The 24,424-nt window shown below is 48.2% G+C and overlaps 6 protein-coding genes across 8 annotated transcripts; all 6 read right to left on the bottom strand.

Annotated features, from left to right (window-relative positions):
• Positions 1 to 112: 112 nt before the first annotated feature.
• On the bottom strand, positions 113 to 1,589 carry LOC118504379 (diphthine methyltransferase). The gene is made up of 3 exons (XM_036038789.1): positions 1,442 to 1,589; positions 684 to 1,333; positions 113 to 615 (listed from the first exon to the last, which is right to left on the bottom strand). Exons 2-3 carry the CDS (start codon positions 1,264 to 1,266, stop codon positions 137 to 139), a joined length of 1,062 nt encoding a protein of 353 aa, XP_035894682.1. The 5' UTR covers positions 1,267 to 1,333; positions 1,442 to 1,589; the 3' UTR covers positions 113 to 136.
• A 543-nt stretch (positions 1,590 to 2,132) lies between these two features.
• LOC118502443 lies at positions 2,133 to 7,858 on the bottom strand. The gene is made up of 3 exons (XM_036034671.1): positions 6,605 to 7,858; positions 4,403 to 5,512; positions 2,133 to 3,345 (listed from the first exon to the last, which is right to left on the bottom strand). The coding sequence occupies exons 1-3, from the start codon at positions 7,660 to 7,662 to the stop codon at positions 2,133 to 2,135; spliced, it is 3,381 nt and encodes a 1,126-aa protein (XP_035890564.1). The 5' UTR covers positions 7,663 to 7,858.
• On the bottom strand, positions 3,637 to 6,324 carry LOC118504378 (GRB10-interacting GYF protein 2-like). The gene has a single exon (XM_036038788.1). It carries the CDS (start codon positions 5,758 to 5,760, stop codon positions 4,399 to 4,401), a length of 1,362 nt encoding a protein of 453 aa, XP_035894681.1. The 5' UTR covers positions 5,761 to 6,324; the 3' UTR covers positions 3,637 to 4,398.
• A 692-nt stretch (positions 7,859 to 8,550) lies between the features above and the next one.
• On the bottom strand, positions 8,551 to 9,804 carry LOC118504377 (probable basic-leucine zipper transcription factor H). Its single transcript, XM_036038787.1, has one exon. The coding sequence runs from the start codon at positions 9,641 to 9,643 to the stop codon at positions 9,131 to 9,133; it is 513 nt and encodes a 170-aa protein (XP_035894680.1). The 5' UTR covers positions 9,644 to 9,804; the 3' UTR covers positions 8,551 to 9,130.
• A 256-nt stretch (positions 9,805 to 10,060) lies between these two features.
• On the bottom strand, positions 10,061 to 17,946 carry LOC118504375 (endoribonuclease Dcr-1). Its single transcript, XM_036038782.1, has 9 exons — positions 17,015 to 17,946; positions 15,466 to 16,954; positions 15,083 to 15,388; positions 14,774 to 15,013; positions 13,303 to 14,710; positions 11,864 to 13,236; positions 10,615 to 11,802; positions 10,436 to 10,542; positions 10,061 to 10,365 (listed from the first exon to the last, which is right to left on the bottom strand). Exons 1-9 carry the CDS (start codon positions 17,695 to 17,697, stop codon positions 10,188 to 10,190), a joined length of 6,972 nt encoding a protein of 2,323 aa, XP_035894675.1. The 5' UTR covers positions 17,698 to 17,946; the 3' UTR covers positions 10,061 to 10,187.
• Positions 17,947 to 18,298: 352 nt separating this feature from the next.
• Positions 18,299 to 24,017, bottom strand: LOC118504376 (alpha-tocopherol transfer protein). Of its 3 annotated transcripts, none has more exons than XM_036038785.1 (8): positions 23,875 to 24,017; positions 19,708 to 19,817; positions 19,455 to 19,614; positions 19,295 to 19,376; positions 19,039 to 19,218; positions 18,852 to 18,962; positions 18,642 to 18,775; positions 18,299 to 18,573 (listed from the first exon to the last, which is right to left on the bottom strand). In XM_036038785.1, the coding sequence occupies exons 2-8, from the start codon at positions 19,796 to 19,798 to the stop codon at positions 18,474 to 18,476; spliced, it is 858 nt and encodes a 285-aa protein (XP_035894678.1). In that variant the 5' UTR covers positions 19,799 to 19,817; positions 23,875 to 24,017; the 3' UTR covers positions 18,299 to 18,473. The 3 variants fall into 3 exon arrangements, with proteins under 3 accessions (XP_035894678.1, XP_035894677.1, XP_035894679.1); XM_036038784.1 differs by having other exon boundaries at positions 23,839 to 24,007; XM_036038786.1 differs by lacking the exon at positions 23,875 to 24,017 and adding an exon at positions 23,783 to 23,803.
• Positions 24,018 to 24,424: the final 407 nt, after the last annotated feature.

The following is a 24,424-nucleotide window of genomic DNA, read 5'->3' as shown; positions in this document are numbered from 1 at the left end:
GACAGTTTTGAAAAGTTCTTCGGAACCGGTAGCTTTGAAGTTCGTGGAAAAGTGTTGCCTTTTGCTTAGCACACACACAGCATTTCACAAATGCTTGCATTAAACGTACGCATTCGTTTCAATTTTCTTTATTCGTTCATACACACGCACTTATCTCCGAAACGCATAGTTTATGATCGTAAAACGAACACGTCGCAATTATCCGTTTACCGGTGCGGTAGTTTTCTCCTACCTGTTGCCAATCGCATCCGTAGCAGATACTTTCGTGTTCTGCATACTCACCGATCAGTTCGAACGTATCGTCTGATGTCAGCTGAACCACACTGAAGTTGTGATACATGCAACCGCACAGAATTTGACTCGGTTCCCTGTGCGGATTCGTTCGTAAACGCCAAACCCCTCCGTGAAGGGGCAATTCGGCAACACTGCCCTTCAGCTGCCGTTCATCGAACAGACGCACGTTTTCATCGTAGCTTCCGGTGAGTAGCACGTGGTCCCGTTCCGCGAACGACAGTAGCGTGGTAACTCCAGCTGAATGTGTTTTGTTCTTCCCTTTCACAATTGGTTCGGCTGGGCACCGTATGTCGTGCATGCACAGTAAGCAATCGTCTCCTCCTGCAAGAAGAGAGAGTACACACGGTGAGTGGTCGAATGTCGCAGCATTTAGTTAACATTTCGTGTACCGCTAAAAACGACATTTTCGTTGTGCCTGCTGAAAGCACAGGTCCACGCTTCGAAACCGTGCCCTTTCCAGCTGTGAATGGGCTGCAGACCATTTTCGACACCAAACATCTCCAAACAACCGTGCGAATCGCTGGAGACGATTCGCCTCCCGTCCGGGCTCCAATCTAACGCCAAGGCCAGCAGATTTCGAGCATCGGTTTCATCACCGCGAAGCGCTACCGTTGTTTGGTGCTCGAGCATGGGTTGCTCTGTTGCGCCGGTCAGTGCGTAAACTGCAAGCGTACCATCTGCTCCGGCTGCAGCTAGTTGATGTCGTTGCGTTGGATTCCACTTTTGATCCAACACTGCCGATCGGTCGATTGTTTGCAGTAGAGTTAGGGGCTCGTTGGTAGCGTTCTCATTGAAACGGTGTAAAAGTATGCGTCCCTTCCGGTTTGCTAACGATGATTCTTGCTCTCGTTCCAACTGATAGGTACCGCACACGAAAATGTCTTCCCATCCTTCCTGTGGGCACCATTCGACGGAATCGGCCGGTTGTTCGGTGTCGTATGACACCAGCGTTTGGATGTTCAATTTGTCCATCGTAAACTAAGAGGGGGTGATCCTTCGAATAACTCCTTCGCTGTGGCTTTAGTTTCGGACCATTCGACTGAAATGAATTGTTTCGTTTATATTTATTGGTTTATTATACTTTGCCTTGTTTTTCTACTGGAATGTTTTGAGCCGTAAAAAATTGCAGTGATCCCTAGGTATTTACCTATCATCGGTCCCATAAAGCAAGACACACGTTTTCTTCAACAAGTTTGAAACAGTCGATATCAGCGATTGGGTTAAAATCTACCCAGCTGTGTTGTCATGTTGTTATTTACATGACCGATTTATAGCTGTTGTTTCGGTACTTCACGCTTCGGCAACATAAAACAGGAACGATTTAAAGATTATAATACCTTTTTATTCAACCTTTTCTTATGATGAAAATGACTAGGATACTTAATTTACCTCGAACACAACGCTACCAGCTTGCTTGCTACAGGGAACTACATTCGAAATGATTTTCTTATCATACAGTGGCCAGCCATAGGCCAGCGTTTATTCTATCCGTTCCGGGTGCACCTTATATGTATACTAATTTTGCACGCTACCGATTTCTACTGCGCCTTTCTGTGCCCGAATCTGCTCACTGCATCTGGAATGAACGAAACGTTCCTAGGGCACAGTATCACACTCTTTCTGCATTCCCAACATAAATCGTAAATCTAAGCCAGTTGAAGTTGCTGAGAAAGTTCCTTATACATAGAGTGCCATTGCTTAGAATCAGCGCTTAAAATTATCCCTACTGTAGCGTAAATTAAGTCGCGAAAATTACCAAACGTTTTGCTCCCGGCTAGGCCATAGAGCTACCTGGATAAAGTGCGTACATGTACGGTGCAATGGGTCGCCCCTTAAGCCTATTTGCCTTTGTAATCCGCTTGCGTCGGGTGCACGGCACCGGCCGTGGGAGAGAACGTGTACGGCAGTATGTGGAACTTGTACAACTCCGGCTGCATAATGTGAGGCGGGCCCGGTTGGCTATTGCTGGTTAAAAATTCAGGCGGTTTCAGGTCGGTCCCGTTGAAGGGAATGTGGGACGTAGTAGCGTACAGTTGCTCCGGCAGTTGCAGCATTGGGCCGGGTTTTTGTGCTGCTATTAGCTTAATGTCCTTCAGGTCCGTCGTCGCCAGCGAAACGAGCGATGTTTGCGACGGTTCTAGATTGTACGTCGCGGTTGTGGTCGGCGCATGGGTAAACGTTACCGTACCGCCGGGCGTCGACGGTACGCTAAGGCTGGTGGAACTGGCATTGCTGCTGCAGGAGTTACCGGTTGTCGGTAGGCCTAGTTTAGCGGCAACCGCGGCGGCACTACGCTTCTGTCGCGCGTACTCCGCCTTTTTCCGCTTTCGCTCGATCCACTGTTCGGGCGTTTCGTTTAGCAGGCGCTCCTTAGCTTTGGCCGCATTTTTTGCGAGCCTTAGCGCACGCTGCTGGGGCGTTTCGTTGGCGCGGGAAATTCGCATCCGTTCGGCCAGCTTGGCCAATCGGATTGCTCGCTGTTCCGGCGTTTCCATCGCACGGCGTAACCGCTCGCGCGCCGCACTACGGGCCCGCCGTATGCTTCGCTCGATATCAGTCTCGTTTTGCCTCCGGAGCCGGTTCCGTTCAGCGTTCTTGGCTAACCGTATCTGGTACTCGTCGCTTGATTTGCTGTCCGCATTACGCTGCATCCTGTTCCGATACTCGTCCTCCGTTTCGGCGGCACGCTTTTTCCGCATCCTTTCCGCGTTCTGTGCCATCCGCTTGCGATACTCGTCGGTCGATTCTGCCGCGCGCTTTTGGCGCATTCGCTCCGCGTTCCGGGCCAGCCGCTTGGCACGGGCTTCCGGGCTCTCGTGCAGAAACCGTCGCTGGCTTTTGGACAGCGAGTGATGAATGATGCTTAGGGAGCGCTCGTCACCGGCACCGTCGCTGGACGTCTGCGGGGGAGCGCCGTTCGGTATTGGCAAGGTGGAAGCAACGACAGGTGCTGCTGCTGCTGCGTACGGGGCCACGATTTCCTGCTTAATGTCATTATAGTATGGATTGATCTGAAAGAATCCATTCATATTTATTAGCTGGTGGTGCGTTTACATGCTTGCCCGATGGAACACATTCGGGGCCAGCGGGTCCCGCTAAGTTTTACGCTGTTGTCAATACGATTGTGCGTGCAGTAAAAAACACTTTTCAAAACAACTTTTCTTTTTCGCGAAGCGAATCGCACACAAAACAATTGCTGGTGGAGCTTTATTTTTAGATGCGCTTTGACACATGCACTGGGTTTACAAGTGTGCGTGAAAGGATTCGCGTTCAACTCCCAACGTACAGTGCAGTGCATATTTGTAGGGCAGCATAATTTAAATCAAATTTTTCTCTCAATTGTACTTTAAAATTTGCAGTGATTGTATTGCTATTTATTATGATCTATCATATCCTTACACGTTTACATCTTTTACATGCTCATGTCTTTTATATTAATGCAAAAAAACCTCACACGAAAATAGAGATTTGATTAAAGTACAAACATTATATACGAAGATTCCTAACACAAGAGACCTCAACGAAGCCTTTATGAAAGGGCAGGGCTATTGTAATCAGTGTAATTCATAATTTTTATTCTTCGACAGTTCGCTACAAGTATCGCATTGCGATCTCCAGATGCATCTCGCGCTAATTGCATGTACACACTTATCGGAATAAATGGGGAAGGGATTTGAGGAAGGAAGGAACACTATGTCCTGCTTGTGCACTGAAGCACACATTTATTGTTTCCCAAGAACGACTAGCAGGGTAAGAGTAAACACATAAAATAGTCCACCTCGGCCAAACTGATTGCACGCATCGGTATCTTTAAAAAACCCTGGAAGATATTCCGCTGCAACGGAAGTGACACAAATATGTGAATGATTAAAATTAGAATACCAAATAACCACACTAATGCACAACTTTCAAAACCGATTATTATCGGTTGCGAAGATAATAAAATGTTCAAATTTGCTGCTCCTGGCTGCTGTTGCGCTCGGTTGTTGTTTCGGCTATAGTGCCTCCTACTTGGCTAAATTATTACAAACTGCTCACACGACATATCAAGCGTTCGGCATACCGGTATGGCTTATCGTTTTTTTAATTTTTCACACATGCTGATTACTTAGTTTTGTACGAGCTCGTTTGATCCATGTGCGACGACGTACCCGATGCCGTGGACGTAGGAAACGGGTACGGAAGTATGTGCAGTTTGTATAGATTGCTGGGATAGTTTGCATCCGTCTGCATCACCAAATGTTGTCCGTTCAGCAGCTCATGTGGCTTAAAATCACCTCCGCTGAGTATAACCTGTGGTGTGCTGTATATTTGTTCCGGCTGCAAGGACTGCAACGATCCACTCGATGTCCCGTGCTTCGATCCCTTGCTGATGTCCTTCGCACTCAGCACGAATGATGGAGCTGCTCCACTGCTCGCGCTACTACTGCTGGAGGGCTGCTGTGGCCCGCTCGTGTGTAGAATGGTTTCCGGCAGCGTGGTGGGTGCATGGCCCGGAAACCCAATCGCTGTGTGTTGCTGCAAGCCGCTTGCGTGACTGACTGGTACACCGGGTGGTATCCGGCCTGCCGGTACGCTACCATTGCCGACGCCGCCCACAGCAGCGGCTGCCGCTCGTTTTTGTCGCGCGTATTCTGCCTTTTTCCGCTTCCGCTCGATCCACTGTTCGGGAGATTCGTTAAGGAAGCGTTGGCGTGCCCGGGCCGCATTCTTTGCCAACCGGTTTGCGCGCTGTTCCGGTGTTTCGTTCGCCCGTGCGTACCGCATCCGTTCGGCCAGCTTCGCCAACCGTTCTGCCCGCTGTTCCGGTGTTTCCATCGTTGTCCACAGTCGTTCGCGCGTAATGCGCATCCGTTCGGCCAGCTTGGCCAACCGTATCGCACGCTGTTCCGGTGTTTCCATCGCACGGCGTAACCGCTCACGTGCGGCGCTCCGTGCCCTCCGTATGCTGCGCTCCAGCTCCGTTTCGTTCTGACGCCTTCGTCGGTTGCGTTCAGCATTTTCGATCAGACGACGCCGATACTCGTCGGTCATTTTGAAGGCCGCGTTCCGCTCCATTCTCGCTCGATACTCTTCCTCCGTTTCTGCCGCACGTTTCCTTCGCATGCGTTCTGCGTTTTCGGCCATACGTTTGCGGCTCTGCTCCTCCGTTTCCATAGCCCGCTTTTGGCGCATACGCTCCGCGTTCCGGGCCAGCCTCTTCTCCCGTGCGTCGTCACTTTCGTGCAAAAATCGGCGCTGATTTTTGGACAAATTTGTATCCCCCTTGCACTGGTTCAGCGAATGCTGCTGAGAGGACGCGATGCTACCGTCGCTAACGACGTGTTGTTGTTGTGCTGGTGGTGGCTGCTGTTGCTGCTGCTGCTGCTGCTGGGTTTGCTGTTGAATCGGTGCAGCGGCATACGCAGCGTCGACCTCTTGCTTGAACTCATTGTAGTACGTATTGATTTGGAAAAATCCATTCATATTTCGTGGCGGTACTCCTCTAACATACCGACACTGGTGGAAGCGCTAGAGGAGCAAGCGTTTTCAAAATAAACCACCAATAATTCGCACGCCTGCACAATTCTACTGTCAACTTCACGCGCTTGCTTCCGATCAATAACACCTTTGCGAAACTTGCATTTTTTACTCTTCCCTTGGCTTTGGAAATTGATCTTTTCTAAACATTCAGCAAAAACTTTACCCCGGTGCGTCTATGCTGTCGGATGCAGTACTTCGGCACGGTAAAATGCACAGTTGACAGACGAGTTTACAGTGCCTGCCAGCAAATTGAAGGCACTGTTGCGATAAGCACGAAATGCTCGATATTCCCGACCAAAAGATTCCATTCAACCCATTATACTGCTGAAAGTAAAACAACAACAAAAAAGTGCGTTGTTGAGAGATTGCAGTGATATTTCAAATTCTTTTATTTTACAGTTCGTGTTGCGCGCTACGAAAGAAACTTGCAATATGCGTATGCTTTTCGCCGCTTTCAGCATACTTCTTCATGTGTGTCTGTGCAGTTCCATGGCGAGGAAACATAAAAAAAAAACAAAAACAAATAAGGACTCCCTCTAATGCACTATATGAAAAATTACACTCGTTTTCATCGAACCTTTCTACTTAAGCTTATTGTGTCTGTTATAGATAGGTTTGTATATTGCCTTCGGAGTTTGTTTTGTTGATGTTGTTGTTACCTGGTTTGCACATTGTTTAATTGTGGTTGCTATTACTACACTGTCTAGAAAGATTTACTCACGGAAGTTCAAACATCGTTCTACCGGTTCATGTTCTTATGCTACATGTCTCGCCCGTTTCACCGAATCATTTGCTCTTGTACTCCGCATGTCCAGGATGATGCATGCCCGGACCAGCCGTTGTCGTTACTGCACCGGGTGGAAGTGAGTAGGGTAGCACGTGAAACTTTAGCAGATTGTTTGGACAGGACAGGTCCGGATGTAGCCCGGCCGCTCCCGGATGATGGGCGCCTCCCGGCAGAAACTCGGACGCCTTTGTCTCGTGGTGCTCCATGAACGGCAGATGAGGTGTGCTGTAGATCTGTTCGGGTTGCTGATGCGCGTGGTTTTGCTTGGGCGACGCTATCAGCTTTATGTCTTTCACGTCGGGTGGCACCCCGTGCCCAAGGTCGGGCACGTAGCTATGGCTGTTCGCTACCTGGCTGAAGGAAAGGTCGGGCGAGGCAAGAGTGCTGTGTATGGCTGCATCATTACTGCTGCTACTTCCTGCCGAGCTGGGATTGCCGCTCCGTTTGCGACGCGCGTATTCCGCTTTCTTTCGCTTCCGCTCGATCCACTGTTCGGGCGATTCCTTCAGCAGCCGTTCTTTTGCTTTGGCCGCGTTCTTTGCCAACCGGATCGCTCGCTGTTCGGGTGTTTCGTTCGCCCGTGCAATTCGCATCCGTTCGGCCAGCTTCGCTAATCGCACAGCCCTCTGCTCGGGGGTTTCCATTGCCCGTCGTAGCCGTTCCCTTGCCGCACTGCGTGCATGGCGGATGGTGCGTTCCAGGTCAGTCTCATTTTGACGCTTTCGCCGATTGCTCTCTGCATTTTTTGCCAACCGCTGGCGGTATTCCTCTTCCGTCTCGCTGGCACGCTTCTGACGCATTCTTTCGGCGTTGCGCGCTAGTCGTCGGGCCCGAGCTTCTTCGCTTTCGTTTACGTACGCGCGGCGTTTTTTCTTCTGGCTGGAGGTGGACGAGGATTTGTCCGTGTTCGGTAGTAAGCTGGTGGGCGGTGCAGGCAGCAAGCTCATAGGCGGCCCCGGAATATCGCTTAAATCTGTACGCAAGGGTAGCGTGTAGGAAAGGATGCCCTGCTTGATGTCCGTGTAACAGGGATTCTGTGTCGGATATGGCGCGTTCATTCTCTCAACGGTGTGTTTGTGTTCAAATGTCCGGTCGAACAGGTAGAAACTGTGGTAACGCCGGATATACTACAGCTGTGATTATAGGAGATGCACTCCCGTCAAACATGCAGCATTATGTGCATTTAGCTTAACGTCGGTCTGCATCAATCGTTCAATAACTCGGGACCGCTTCAATCGCTTTCGGTGGACCGTGCATCGAGCGAATACAAACACCTTATGCGTGTTTGTTTACGCTGCTGTTCCTTTGCGTTCATTGCATCGTGGGCACCTGTTTCAACCTGCGTAGAAGAGTAGTATCGTTAGGATAATTGCAAACAATACTCGACCAGCGGTGCAGGACGTGTTTTACCACTCCGTCAGAATTTCGTAGCGCAACACAGACACAGAACGACAACTGTTTTGATTCAGTAATTCCTTCAACACTCGCTTCAGCTAGTTCACGCCAAAACATTACGATTGATCGACTTTGAGCCAGCAACTTGCTTGGACAACCAAATGTCACGCGAATTCTACCGTGGATGTACTGCCCGCTTGCCTACCGCAGTACTTACCAATTCCTGATGAAATAACTCGTTTTTCATCAACAAATGACCGTGAAAGCGTTCTAAACAATAGTCGCCCGTACCAAATTTGCCTATTTTGTTCAATGAAAGCGTAAGCTTTTTTTAACGAAGCTGTTGTCAAATTTTCGCAGTTTTTAACGAAACTATTCGCACGGATAAACCGAATGCGCCGCCGCCTTGTTGTTTATCAACAATCAGCGGTTTACAGCTCCTTGTTGCGTACTTCACCTGTTTCCATGTGTGTGTGTGTTGAAGAACGAAAAATTGGACCGATTGTTTGGGAAGTTTTTCCTTCAACGTTGAATGAGCGATCAAAACGATGTACTTTTAAATATGCTTTTATTTCCTCATTTCCATTCCCTTTTCCAGGGCATGTCTACACAATCGTTTGTATATAGTTAAAGGCTACCACATTGTATCGTCTTTTATTTCGCTTGGTTATGTCTTGTAGAAAAAAGAGAGCATTTCATCGGCGATGTGACCGTATGCTCTCGCTGCAAAATCTGTATACAATGCTGCTGCACTTTTGATGGGTTTGCGTTTTGGTATACTTCGTTCTGCCTGATGCATGTTGTTTGCCTCCCCGCGAAAACAGCGGCTTTTCGAGCGAAACATAAATACACAGTCTACTATGTTAATAGCTAAGGCTGCTCCCACACTCTATCGTTAACTGATTACGCACACTTCCGACTACTGCAGTGCAGTCCATCCATCTCCCACCGGCCACCAACATTCCGCTTTTGTACTATTGATTATTATGTTGCACCGTTAACCGTACGGCGTCCGGCACAGCGTCGTCGTCCCCAGAAAAGCCAAGGACTGCTTACGAGAATGCACTTGTAGAATGAGATAGAGACCAAACTGGGTGATGTGGGGTAGGTTTGTTGTCCCCCGACTGCGGTTCACTGTCTGGCGGATCGTTCCGTCTCCACCAAGCACTCGCGTACCAGAATGCGGGCATGTACAATCAACCGTTTCAACCGTTCCGCGGAATTGCGGCTGCCGGAGTACGTCGGACGCAAATCCCGTCCCATTTCCTCGATGACCATCAGCAGCTGAGCGTATTTCGACAGTCCGGCGTTGTTGGGAAAGTGGTTAAACGTAGTGACCGGTGCCACCAGATTCGCGGCACTGTTGTTGGATGCGGCGGTTAAAGCTAGCGCACCCGCGGACAAATCGTTGGCCACAGAGGACACACCGGCGTGATGGTGGTTGGTATTGTTGTTGTTGCTGCTGCTGCTGCTGCTACGATGATTAATCTGCGGGGTAATCGTAATGTTGGCCGTGTTGTTGTAGTTGCTGCTGCTGCTGCCGCTGGTGTTGTGGTTGGAATGCGCATTCTTTATCATGGGTATCGGGGTGACCGTCACGTCAGTAAGCTTCGATTCGACGGCCTGTATATCAACGTAATCCATCGTAAATAAACGGGGCAAGCTTTATTGCACGAACAATTCAACAACAATCCGGAACGCAGGCACAGAGAACGCGCAGTAGTGCGAGGAGATGGGAACTGAATCAATTGTTGACAGATAAATGCATAAATGTGCAATCAAAACTATGCTGTGCGTAACTGTCATATGCCACCCTGAGGATGTGTTCTACTGGGCGATGGATATGCTTCCCAACAGATATGCTAGACGACCAGCCGTTATCTGATACATTTCACAGTTAAATTATGCGTTGCAGTTGTGGCTCTCATGAATATTACTCCTTGTGTTAAAATAATTATTCCCTTTGTTTGAAACAGCTAGCACATGCTGTTATGCGCCATGAGAATTCAAATAAACCTTCGTTCAGTTGTGCCGTTTCGGAACAATTTACAAACTGAGGCAGAGAAACGGTCACAATGTTTATTCTTATTACACCTATTGCTTAAATCATGTAAATTTTACTAAAAGGAACATAATGGCGAGAAGATGCTGCTATGCTGCTGCCATCTGCGCGCTCGCTATCTCTCGTTTATCGACGCTTGTGGTGGTGGTTGGCATTGCTGAGCTTCTTCAGCTGCCGAAGGGCACATTTCGCTGCTGTACATTTGGCGATGCGATAGTTCCTTCCGATGCCACGGAATGTACCTTTGCCGAATACTTCTACCGTTACCCGTACACGTCGTCCATCCGCTAGCTTCTCCGGTTTGCTGAAAATGCGTAAAGGCAAATCGTTACAAGAAAGAACTGTACTGTGTGTTTCGATTCAAGGATAAGTACCCAAATTTGGCCGTTTCCGGTTCCATCTCCAACAGCTCGCGTATCGGTGACTTTGGTACCGAGCTGCTAAATTTCTCTATTTCCGGACCCATCATCTTGCGATAAACCTGTTCCGAAAAAGAAAAGTGTGGATTTAAATTTCACCGTTCTTCTAGTTTCGACAACAGTTACCGGCTTACCTTCCACACGGTATCGAGCGACATATCCGAATCTAAGAATATGGCACCGGCAATAGATTCAAACACATCACCCAACGCTTTCGGAACCTCCACGTCTTCCGCTTCTCCGATACCTCTTCCATCGGCCATTCCGTCCTGTGCGGTTATTCCACCTAACTCTCCTAGTTCATCATCCTCCCCCGGGAGATAGTATTCTTCTTCCGTAATTCGGTGACCGTTCTCTTGCTGGATGCGCACAAAACGATCTATTACCTCCTGCAGGCCGGGTGACAAATGCAGGAAATACTTGTGAAACCCGTGTCGTACGGCAAGCGAGGCAAAAATCGTATTATTCACTAGTGCCGACCGTAAGTCGGTTAGTGCACCGGGCGAATGTTGCCGGCGATCCTCGTACAGATGGCGCGTGATGAGGTAGTCGAGGATGGCATCGCCAAGAAATTCTAACCGCTGATAGCAGTCCGTCAGGCGGTTCGGGCTGTAGGAAGCGTGTGTCATGGCTTGCAGCAGATAGGATCGGTCCTTGAAGCGGTAATCGAGCACCTGCTCAAATACATCGAACCCTTCGAGCAGGCGGGCAAGCTCGCGGGCCGTTGCAGTGGCACCGGAAACGATTCCACCGAACGTTATGTTAGCTCGCACCATCGGCGAAGGTGGTGCAACCCAGTGCCCGTACTCGGCAATTGTGGCAGTGGAGTGTTGTAGTGCATCCTGCTCTATCGCACCGTACCGGGAAAGCATGGTCGGTGTGTTAGCGTCGAGGAGCTTCTTGGACGGCGATGATGATGATGGTGGTTCCCGGATCGGAAGGACCCGTATACCAAGCCACGCCATAAACAGCAATGCTCCGCGAGGTCCACATTCGATAAGGTACGCCCCGATCAGCGCCTCGACACAGTCAGCCACCGATTTGTCCGGAATACTGTGCTGTGTTACCAGATTGTACGGTATAAAGCAGGAGAAGTAATCCATCTCGTCGTCATTTATCTCGCCGTTCATCGTGTCCTCTTCATCGTCGTCATCGTCGCTTTCCTCCTCGCCGTTGCATTCGTTAGTTTGAAGGTCTGCCGTTTGCTCGAGCTCTTCTTTCCGTTTCGCACGAGCACGCTCCTTGACGAGCTCACATATTTCCGTACACGACAACCGCTTAATATCAGGCAGATCGGCTAGATTCCAATGGCAGGCTGGGATCTACAAATTAAACCGTCCAGCATTACTTTAAAATACGCAACAAACAAGTATCGCTTCTTACCTTCGCATCGATCAACGTTTGCTCCAGATCCTTCGGCACGTAATAGCAGGGCGGTAGCCAGTTGTCGTGTGGTTCAAATTTGGCCGCAATCATGCAATCGCCCAATCGCTTCCTTCTCCCCAATCGGTAAAGATTCAGATTGGAAACCTGCTTGGACCGCAAATGGCTGAGCTTGCCCTCGTGCACGTTATCGTACCGGCAGTAGAGATAGGTCGTGATAGCGTACTTCAGGTAGGAATCGCCAATCGTCTCCAGCCGCTCCAGATTGATACCGTCGTTCGCGTTCGACATGGTGAGCGCTTGCAAAATGATGGCCGGACTTGGACCGGGATGTTGATTCAAGTCCGGTTGATAATCGAAACTGAAGCTGTCGTCATCCGCATCCACCAGGGTCGCGGTGGAATTGCCCTCGCTTCCGCTTCCGGTAGCTCCATTGCGCATGGAATGATTTGGTTTGTAGTTGCAAGCCGTCTCTCCGGCGGCAATAGCCGGGAAAGGATCGCGAACCGTGAGTTCGATCACCTTCGCTTGCGCAGGATCGGCGGATCGTTCATCGCTTTCGTCCAAAAAGTTGTCGAACTGTGAACCACCCCGAAGAATCGCGTACTGCTCGGGGAAAAAGGGTTCATTCAGCCGGTATAGATCCTGCAACCTGAGCCACCGTTCTCCGTTGCTTCCATTGCGTACGAGAAGATCGAACAGACGTTCTGCCTCTACAAACGGCACAAACTCCATGAACGGTAGCCCACCGAGATCGTCCATCAGTGCGCTTAGCGTTGCCATTTCTTCCTCTTCCAGCTTAGATCGCCAATGGGATGCGGATAGCGGTTCGTTCCAGCGCACCAACGTGCCCTGATGTCGGATGGCGTCCTTGGTGTGATTTTTTTGCTCCTCGAATTTTTGTTCCGCTGTTTGACGCTCGTCGGCACACTGCTGATCCGTTGGCGAGTAACAGAATCCGTCCACCGCGTTCTTGGAGCTTTGATAGAGCATATCGTTCTGACGCAACCGCTGGATGATGCTCTGCTGCGTTCGCTGACGCTGCAGATCACACTCGGAATCGATCGCTTCGGCTACGGTTTCCGATTTAAATTCAATCTTTAACCGTCCACCCAAATTCAACGTTGCGTCCTGTTGGGTTGCGTTTAGCTTTTTGCCTGTTTTATTGTTCGACTCGCTGGTCGTATTCGGTGGTGCCGCTTCTGGACCTTCGATAGCTTGCAAAGTTGGTGGAGGTGGCTTCTCCGAACCATCGAAAAGGTAGTAATCTTCATCCTCGTCATACTCGTCGGAAGAATAGAAATTCGCACTACTGTTGCTGGTGCAGTCGGAATCGTACCGAAGGAAGGATGGCGATGATGCACCTCTTCTGCCTGTTGTGAAATAAACAGTGTTAGATGGAAATCGAATCGGGTACCTGATGGGAAAGGTCTACCAACCTGGTTCATCGTTGTCTTCGCCGGTTCCCACTCCGGCTGCCATTTCATTGGACCATGTACCAATCTCAAGCAGCGCTCCATCACCATCAGTCTCTTTTTCTTCCGTATCCTTGCCGGCACCGGCTTGTTCATCGCCATTCCCCTCGATCACACCGTTTTCCTTCTTCAAACCATCCTCTTCGTCGGCCTCTTGCTCAAGATTTTTTTGTGCATTCGCCACTTCCTTTTCTTCCGATACTATCTGCGCTTCCGCCGGCTCGACCGCCATTGCTTCCGTTTGAGCTATTTTCTGTTCCTTTGTTTTACGCAGCACGTCCGCTAGGTTCCAGCCAAAGCTCAACATTGGCCACTGGAATTGACCGCCCTGCAGTTCATCGACATTTTCCCAACCAAGACGCAAATCGCGCGCAACCTGACACCGAATCTCATCCGCCAGCAGCAGTGCATTGATGCGATACAGTACGCACGGTAAGCATACCGCTGCACGCCACAGTGAGGCGGGAAACGGATGAATCGTGCACAGCTCGGGGACAAGAATTTGCTTCTGCTCTAGATTCTCCCGCTTGGCACGCTTCGTCTCTTCCGAACTCGTCGGTAGAGCTACACCCTTCCGATTAACGTACCGGGGTGTGAGAAAGTTCAACCTGGCACTGGTATGATCCACGTCCAGCAGTGGTTGGCGCAGATTTTGTATGTGGATGCTGTACTTGCGATGATAGTACTCCTCGAACGTGGCATAGTTGGACCCGGGGAAGGCGCTCTTGGGCGACAGATGGTTACATATTTCCGCCACGTAAAAGTACTGTGGCTGGTCCCGGTTGCGATACCAGGGCATTACAACGGCGTCCCGAAATTTGCTCACATCAAACGTGTACCCCTGGCGCGCCTCGTCCGGTATGAACGTTGGTCCGCTGCGATGCACGTTGGTGGCAATTTTCTCCACAAACTCCCAATCCACTACTACTTCGTCCGATTGGGCGGATGGATCGTTGCCGACACCGTTCGGCACGGAACGGCTGATGGTCGGTACGATGAAGAAACAATTCTCCGTTGCGTTCGCATCGTACAGCATGAGACTCTTCTGCAATCGGAGCACCTTGGTAAAGGTGTACTTCACGAAACAGTTTACCATTTCCAGCTGCTGCACGGATAGCTGTACGCGCTGCGGGCAAAGGTCAAGCGATACTTTAACCTCGCCCGAACGGGTAAAGATGGGAAAGGAGCTTATCTTCGGTATCAGTTTCCTTGTTAGAATTCCGAACCCTTGGGGAGAATCTTCCGGTGCGTAAATCTTGCGTCCGCGTGTATTTTGTTCCTCCGGAATGGGACAAATTAGCTCCATGCGTATGTGGTATAGGTACGCAACCGTATCAACGTCCGGCCGACAGTCATTAAATACGGAAGCGATCTACAAAGAGAAAGTGCAAATAAAACAAATTCTAGCAATTCGCCAACTGTTTGGCAACTGTACCCGCTTGTAGTAGTATTGACGCCGTTTCGTTGTGCCTGGCCGGGGGTCACTGTTTTTGGAGAGTATTATTGCATCTGTTTCCTCCAGCTCAAAGTTTTCCCAATCAGCCTCGAAGGCACGGAACGCTTCTTTGCCGTACGGCTGAAAAGAATTATCGAGCTCCCCAGCGGCGTGCAGCATCCGGCAGGTCGTGTATGCAGCCAACCGGCGAGCCAACGTTTCCGTGGGCATTGGTAAACCCTTTTAACAAACAAAAAAGTCAAATGAGCTTTGCAGTGTTCAACTTTGCTTCACGTCGCCGTTTCTTACCAATATGTCTTCCTTCCAGGGTGAGTTTATGGGCAAGCGGATGGTGTATTGGTACAGCTTACGGCCTTTGCGCACGGTCGTTGCACAGCGCCAGATCGGTGTGAGTTTGGTGAAAGTATCGCTGGGCAGTTTTGCACAGTATTTATTCAGCGTTTGTACGGCATTTCCCAGCCACAGGGAGGCGACCGGCCCGTTCGTTTCACCAACGCTCCCTGGTCGGTAAACCTCGAGGCAGTGATTGAAGCACTCGGCATGTTTCAGTTCCCATTCGAGTGGTTCGCCATTGCGGCATTTGGCAAGCAGAAGCTGTGATGAAGCCAAAGGAAAAAGGAAGTTTGGATTATTAATTTGCAACCTAAATTAACAAAACATGACAGACAAACCTTTTCTACTTCTCTATAAATTGCAACCCGTTCAATCATCACATCGGTACATTGTTTAATAACTTCATCGTCCGGTTCTGGCCTCACATCTGCTGTTTTATCCACTGTTAATGCTTCATCGTCCAGTGAAAGCTCGGCTACGGATTCCTCTTCGTCCAGCTCGCCAGGAGCCGGAGCCGCATATTCCGGTGTGACAAACAGAATATGGTAAGCACCCGGTGCTTTCGCTCGACCTTTACACTGTGCGTAGGATCGATAGTTTGACGGGCTGTTCCAGCGGATAACAAGATTGCACTTGGGTAGTTCGATACCTTCCTCAAGCACGGACGTTCCAATCAGCAAGTTGCACTCGTGCATCCGGAAGCGTTTCAACACTTCCTCCTGCTTGCGATGCTCCAGAGCGGCCTGCTGTGCGTCGGTTTGTGGATTAGCCACCTTGTCGACCGTGTACTGAGGGCTGATGAAATCAAACTCGCGCTGCGAGCGGGATATTTCATACAGTAGCACATACAGAATGCGTGCCATCGATCGATTGTTACAAAAAATCAAGCCACACAGCGCATCCGTCGTGTCGGTAGACTTGTGGTGCGAATGTCCACCACCCATGCCACCGCCGGGGAAACGTTTTCTTCGAAAATTGTTCACGCGCCCCTCATGTCCATGTCGAGGCGATTGCACACCGTTCACACCGTCGGTAGCTGCCGTTTCTGTAGCTTTATGTTTTTGACTCAACTTTTCGGTTTGCTTGCGAGCGCTACTCAGCAAATCCTCCAACCGTTTGATCCTTTCGTCAACGTCCGACATTTGAGCTTCGAATGAGTGGTACTGTTTTTCCAGCTCGTTACATTCGACGTTACGGCAGAAGCAGTACAGAATTCGCTGCTGATGGTGCTGATGATGATGAAGAGCGGACAGTTGGCATCGATCTTTCGGCCGGTTTCGTTGCTCGCCAAACCATGCCAGCACCTCGAGCAGTCGGCCAACCTTCGGCGTAGAGAACCGCTTGATGCGTTCCAGCTCGGATGCGTATTTCGTGAAAACCCATGCTACAGTGGCCCGTGTTGTTACCAGCACGGTGGACACCAGTTGGAGCAGTAGAAAGTGACGCTCGTAAGGTGTGTGAATCTTTTCCCGCTCAATGGTTGTTAGCAGTTCTAGTGCACCTCGATCCGCACCCCAGGGTCCAAACTCGGTCAACAGATCGAGATATTGATGGAGGTAGCTTAAGGGTGCGACCGTTGGATCGGGAATAGATCTGAGCTCACGGCGTAGATCGTCTGCCTCCTCATCACAGTCAGATTTCCCATCGGCGCCCAGCTTATCGCTCGAGCTTTCGGTACTTTCCAGATCGTACAGTGCTAATGGATCGTACCGATGGTTCTGTAGATAAGATATGTGGGTTTGTACAAGCTGTCGAAGATACTGACTAAGTTTTGATGGTTGCGCTGGAACACATTCCAGTATGAGTTCGGTGGGCTTTGTGCTGAATCTGAAACGCCAGATATCTGTGATCAAACGGTGCCACAAAGATTGAGATAATTACCCTTACCTAAGAACGCTGGTAATGTCGCTCGCCGTTTCGATGCGTGCTCGAAGGCACCGTTCAAGGTAATGCAACTCCCAGCACAACCTTTCCGGCGTACAACCGGCACCATGTAAAGGACCGGCGAGGCCAAGAATCCTCGTACTGTGTTTGGGACTACGGTTCGCATTTCGATCGAGCCGGGAGCAGATTTCCCACAGCTCCTGATGACCATAGCTTTTGTGACATTCTTCCACAATCAGCAAGCTTACATCTTCAACCTGAACCGTTCCTTGATCGATGTATTCCAATAGCGAAGAATCGCTGCCAAAGAATATTACGTCGGCGGAAGCTACATCCGTTGTTATTGCCGAATGCGTACAATCTGGCTCGTGCAAATCACCGTTACCGAGTTCCGCGCCTACATTGGCAACTTTCAGGTCGGTAAGGTTGGACACCATCGACGACAGCAAGGTTCGATCCACGCGCGGCGTTAAGTAAACAGTTTTCCGTGGTGCTCCCGGGTTGCCCCATCGCTCGGACCGCATCGATTGGATAAGCTTCACGGCGAGGAACTCTTTGGCCGAATTGTGGGCCAGGCACACGATGAGATTTTCCTCTCGAGCCATGGACAGCAGCTCGGTTTGATAATCTCGCGGAGTGAGTGCCGTTGTGTGGATGTTGCCATCCGTCCAGTGAAACAACGACATTGTGTTGAGAAGGGTGGAATTGAATTGAGCTACTACTGTTATTGCACTGCTTCACGTGGAATGTTTATGCCGTACTACTGTGTTGATTCACGTTTGCATAGTGTGCGGCAGAATGCCAAATTATGCAAATATGCGGCACACAAATAAATGTAAACATACTTGAGAAAACCACACAGTCAGAGTGTGTGCAGCGTCTGTTTTTTTTGTTTAGAATTTTGTTGTGATTTGCGGCTTTATGCCGGGCACAGCTGTCAACTGAACACGGCTGTCTTCCGTACGGTCATCCGAATTGACAGTTCATAGGATAAATAAATGCGTTTTTCCAAGCCTGTGGAAAATTGTATTTCAAATGATGGTGTGATGATTGATTTCACTTACATCGGGTTCAAAATTCTAAACGTTTTAAACGGGTTTTCATCATATCTAAACTTAGCTGAACAACGATTCAATTGTGATTACTTGAAATTTTCAAATCATTGCTGAACTGTGCAAGACTGCTTATCTGTTGGAAAAGTCTAGGTATTCTGGCTTCGTTATCCGACGTGTGATCTTATCTTACCTTACCTACTCATGCTCTACATAAATATAACGATAAAGCACAAATGTTACAAAAATCTCATTTTATTTCATTACAATCCCTTACAATTTCCCTTTTATAATGCACTCCTAATACTATCTCCTTGTCAAACAAGATTCTAGAATAACGATATAAAAATGTACAAACATACAAGTAAAACATTTAAACATTTTGCAGCATTTTGTTACCGAACATCGAATTAATCGATTTCCAGCTTTCGCAGCGTACCGCAGAGATCATTGCCATTATTTCGGCGCGTTTCGTCAATCTTCCATCGGCTCGCATCGTTAATGTAATCACTGGGGGGTGGGGGAAAGTATGATAAGATATGCAATGAAGTTTAACTCTAAATGCATTAGCTTCTTACCGGTGCAATTTGATCCTATTGAACCAGTCTTCCTTGTGCTTAATAATCGACTGATCACCACCGTACTCGTCCGGCAGGGCAGCTTTGGGAAGGTGTGCATAGATCGTTTCAGAGTTGGGTAGATGGAAATGTAGCTGAAAACGAGGGAAAAGTAATATTTCCTTTCATAGATCAGTATGTCTCAGCTGTGCTTATCTCCGTCTCTCGTACCATGTCGGCCACACGTTTCTTCATGAACGGTTTCACCAAACACATGACCCGATCCAGGAAAGGAGTACAGTTGATCACATGAATGGCCTTCAGGCGCACGGGATGTGCTTCCTGTGTGAGGGAGAAAAAGTAAAACAAATTTGGTCAAATTCCCTCACCCAGTTGGGTGCATTTCAGTATTACTTACCTGAGTGTATCGCATGTATACGCGCAACGTCGACAGTACGACCTTGGTCAAGTGCCGAAGCGTGAAGCCATTCATGTCGAAAATCGGCACGTCTCCACCATCGTTCATTGGCACATCCGGTTGAATCATGCGAAGATCGGCAATGATGAAAAACGTCTTAATGACATCGTTGAAATCAAACTAAAATATAGTGGAAAAACGGTTGCCCGCTCAGCAACAAAGTCCATCAGGTTTCTCTTTTCTTCAGGATACACACCCTATCCGGATCACAATCTACCAAACGATAGTAGATAAATTTATCCTCACATCCTGCCACCGTCGGTAAGGGCACCATGTCACTGGAAGGGGAATCAAACTGTTAATAAAATCATGTCATCGCTGCAAGAAATGCTGTTTCACAGCGCCAAATCCCGTACATGGACTTTAAAATGCTCATCACATTGGTGCTGAGCGGATCACGGTTATCGAATATGGCCGGATTGTTCTGCCGGATGGTATAGCCGAGAACAAATATCTTCTTTGCATACTCGAGATCGCCACGCGTCGAGTGAATGTATCGCTGCAGTAAAGTTGGATCTGAAAGGTAAATGAGATAGAATCATAACAGCTGTAGCTATGTACAAAAAATACAACAAAAATCATTGCAACATGCTTGCGATCGTAACTTACGTATATTTTGTGGCAGATGGGGTTGCGTGGCAATCCAGTCCTTCAACCGTTCGGCGCCTTCCTCTAGATTAAATTCCTTTTCGATGCCCATTTTTTCCTCTTTGGGCGTTCTGGAGGATGGAGAAGAAGCATAAAAAAGATTATATTTCGCGTTAATGTCTAACTAAAAAAAAGACTTCAAAGTTTATATCTGCTTTGAAATTGTTGCGATCTTCAGAGGTCCGCCATTTGTAGCTTCTTTAGTTCAAAGGGCGCTACCAATCGCTCTACCCTTTTATAACAACAGTCACATGCTTGCTATCCAAGGTTTCGATTGTAAACTTTAATGTCACTGGCTCACTCAAACACGCACACAAAGCTACCGAAAACCGCAAATTGGGTATTTTGAAAAGCAAAGGAATACTGTTTAAAAATAGGCAGTATTTCGCTCGACTCGCCGGCAAAATAGGCGTTTCTCACTGTCAGATAAATCACTGACGCGGCCAAGGTTAATGGTGGACTCGTTTTGCATACGCATTGCGATCGAGCGAATTCGTACCGGTTTATTGGATTTCGTTCTCCCCATTGTGTGCGTCGTCATTTGTTTGATCACCTAACGGGTTTTCAAGAATGGTAAATATTCTTGCCCACCAAAACTGGTAACTATATGGCACCGGGAATCTAACTCTATGCTTGCCGGTTTCGAAAGTTTTTTTTTTTCATTTGTCTAACATGTTGGACCTGGTACATCAAACAGGACCGGCTTCCAGGTCGGCGTGTTTTTTTTTACGGGATAGGATTTTTGTGTTTCGCAAACATTGACGTTTTAAAAATATTTGCTTTGAAACGATCTCCTTTTTTGTGTTGGAATAATGCATGATCTTTGTAGTACATTATTGTTAGGTGTGCAAATAAGGTTTTGATTCTATTTTTTAATAGCCTTAAAATTTAGTCGGGTGCTTTAGAAAAGATGTCCGCACTATGTGAAAATTAAACCCTTCAAAAGGGTCAGCACAAACACTCGCCATTGTTTTGGAAGGCTTTGGTAAGATTGCTTCCTGCAAAAGCTTCGTGTAACACTCGTGGGAGCACGGCAAATAGATGTTCCCAGGCGGCAACTGAAGGGTTGGAAAATTAATATCATCTCTAACCTTCAACCACTGTTTAGTAACTCGATGGCCTTTTCTGTGCACGTTTCGAATACTTGCCCATTGTCAATCACCTTGCCGCGAGACGCAACGGTGACAAAATGGCTTTTGGTAGGCAGAGACATGCCTCTGATTCTTTGGAACGGTGTATTCGGCACGCTATGTTGACATGACGTGATCGTGATGACGGTGACCGCAGAGCAGAAGCGATCGTTTAAATAGTCATTTTTAGGTGCAAACTGTTTGCGTCTATTGGCTTAACATCACTGTGGCGAGGTGGATGGATGGTCCAGTCCGGGTGTCTTTTTCGACCATGTTTATCCAGCATCCCAACTCAAATGGTTTGCCCTCCTTGAAAACGAGAGTAGCAGCATTAACATCACCCACAACATGCTATTTTTCGCGATCTTCAGTGTAGCGCTATTGGGTTAAGAAATAATAGAAACTACCATCCAAAAAACCAATTTAAATCATTGGCACGCAACAACGTTGCACACACACACACACACACCAACAAAATCACTAATCAGAATCACGAAAATGATAAATTGAGTATGGAGCAGACCATTTCACCATTCCGGCGTTCGTCACGGTGTACGATCGGTCGACGTTATCGAAAAGTGCGAGGAAGAAAAAAGAAAGAAAACGGCCAAAAAATATAGTAAACCCGAACACGAAGTTCAGTTTGTTGGATTTGGAAGTAGTAAAAGACGTTGGTCGGGTTTGCGTGGGCTAATCAATGTGATCGAAACAAAATCTATCAATCTGATCCGCGTGAGTGACGGTCGTCTGATTACGACAGCTTCACGAGGTTGTCGAAAATGAGAAAGGCGTGATCCATTCGCGTGTGATTCTAGTACAGGCCGCAGCAGCTCGTTTGAACCATTGCGTGGTGTTGTGTGTTAGCTATCGAGTGACGGACGGCTTTAGTATCACCTCGACCTTCGGGGTCAATCGAACAGGCGGGCATGTTAGTTAACATTTAATCACTGTAACCGTAAGCCCGTAGCCTAGCGAACACCTGCGCCATGTTTGATTTGCTTTGGCATGTTTTAGGTTGGACCAAGTCAAAATGATTTGGCACCTGTAGTTAGTGAGAGCTGCTTATTGAGCTCTGTAAACGCTGCAGTTTCGATCTTATGCTATGAAACCGGCAATGAAGAAGATCATTACCGCGTGTATTTGCCCTTTCAACTACAAAATTTAGGCCAGTCTCTCGGTATTTCTGTGTAGTTCCAGTTGGCAAACAAAATATAATGAAGTGAAATATAATTCCATAAGTTACTTTACTAGCATTCCACTCTTTCACCACATTCACCAGCCGCACCCGCAGCGGCCAGAGCTGCTCGTTTAGCAATTAAACATAATGGTGCAAAGGAAAAGGAATGATGAGTGCATAGTTAATGGGCTTATGTTGTGTGTCGCGGTGGTCTTAAAAATGAATGCTAACATAACGACATAAAGCCCGTTTAGCATCTTCCAGCTAATGAAACGAGCTGCGGCATGGGGTGGAAAACTGTACGAAACCACCGAGCGACCGAGGTGTGCAGCCTAGCAGCATCGTTAATGATTACGCATGAGCGCACCATATAGTGAGTGTTTTAGTCAGTTTCGCGGAATTTTATGCCTTTTTTAAGGTTATTTTTGGGCTGATACCTCCTACGATAGCTAGCTGGCTAGCTGGACGGTTAAACGTATTAGGTAATGCAACCCCGTGCGGTAGCGTCAGATAAGTTTATGAAGAAACGTTAAACCGTCTTTAAGAGGAGGTATCTGATACGCCTCAAAGATGTCCCGCCTCAACTTGTCGCACTGTAGGGTTGCTGTGGTGTCTTTTTTTTGACGAACTCTTTTTTGCGAATAGTATAACAAGGCATTAATAAATAAAACTTCCAGTCAAGCCGCTGCCAACCGCTGTAGAATCATTCCATTATCACCCGATAGCCAATAATTTCACACTTGCTCTCATTTTGTAACCCATCCAAAAAACCCATAAAAAAATCTTCCAAAATCTTCACGCCTCAAAGAGTGCACTAAAAAGATGACCATCGGGTGTAATCAATCTGGTACACTTTCTTTCTCGTGCAAGCGCCAGTACACACACACCTCATCCGCTTTGTGCTATTCTTCTCCCATTTTTCCACCTGTTTGCAGTGCTGTAATACGCAGCAATACACACAAAAACATACCACCCATCTCTCCCTTCGCTTTTAGTGGTTTAGTCGTAGGCACTAAAGCAAGCCCGGGCCCCAGTTGCGCGGGTTCGTCGCTTATGAATGTTTTGCACCGAGCTCAGTCGGAACGGTCAAGCTAGTTAGGTTTGGCAGCTTCACCCTCCTGGAAACCGGGACGGTTTAAGAGAAATTTATCCACCCGGTTATTTTAAGCCGTGTTTTGTGTTGCTTTTTTGTTGCTCCATCGTTCACTTTCTGTTTGCGATCCTCCGTTCGAACGAACCTCCATTGTCTATAAATGGGAAGCTGTAGCTTGATTGAACGAATGGGTAGTCGTGGGGGAGAAAAAAAAGAGAGGAAAAGACACCACCATCTCCCATTCGCTGGATGCAGTTCCGTGTACCTTGGATGCAGCGATCGACTGCAATGCACAAGGAGTTTGTGCAGCGAAAGCAAAAACACACCATGCAGCGGACGGTTTGCTTCGGCACAACATGTTTCGTACCGAAAGGGCAGAAACAAAAAGAGCTAAAACAGGTTATATGCAGAGCTTGAGACACCGTGTCTCGTGATACACTTCCTGCTTTTTGCATTCGAAACTCGGAACAGTTTCCTTATGCACCCGGCTCCGGTTGTGTTCGCCGAGGTCTTGGCCGAGGTTTCGCCGCTGTCCTTTGCCCACTTGCTGCAATTATCAGTACATATCGGCGCTTCCGGTAGACTGTTTTGGTCATGTTCCACCCGTTTAGTTGTGGTACATTCGGTGATACTTGCTTAGAAAAGTGTGCTTCCTTTTGTCCAAAATTTCCAACCTTTAATACTTTACTTACACTTCACAATTTTTAACTGTAAAATAAAACACTCACACACACACAGTTGATGTTTTAACGCACAAGCAACGAAAAAGTAAAACAAACAAAACACAGGAACACGCGAGCAAACTCTCCCCACAAAACCGTGTCTGGTCGCGATCGTGTCTGAGCGGGTTGTGAGACGCAGAATTCAGCGACAACAGCGAACTGCCCACCAACTGATGTCAAAGAGATCACCATTCGTGTCCGTTTCGGTTGGGAGCTTTTCGCGCTACCGTCAAGCTTATGCTGCTCTTGCCAAGACAACCGTACTCTCTCGCGCTCTTTCATCTGTTTCCTGTGATAAGAGCAAAAGCTTTTACCGGAGGTTGCATAAAAACTGCATTAATGAGCATCGCTACCGTGGTTCGATTCCACCCGTCGACCTGCCAGGGATTGGTTGATTTAGCAGCAGGAAGGTCAGCATAAACAATGCCGAAGCCGGTTTGTAGACGGTCTATCTCGGGGGAAATGGGGTTAAAGGGTCGGTGTAACCGCTGCTACCGCTGAGCGAATTACGGTGTTGTGCGGGTTGGATAAACATGCCAGCTAGCTTAGTGGGAGG

This window comes from Anopheles stephensi, chromosome 2 (assembly GCF_013141755.1).
Source record: "Anopheles stephensi strain Indian chromosome 2, UCI_ANSTEP_V1.0, whole genome shotgun sequence".
Classification (NCBI taxonomy): Eukaryota; Metazoa; Arthropoda; class Insecta; order Diptera; family Culicidae; genus Anopheles; species Anopheles stephensi.
The sequence above is the reverse complement of the archived record's forward strand: the minus strand, read 5'-3'. Positions and strand labels throughout refer to the sequence as shown.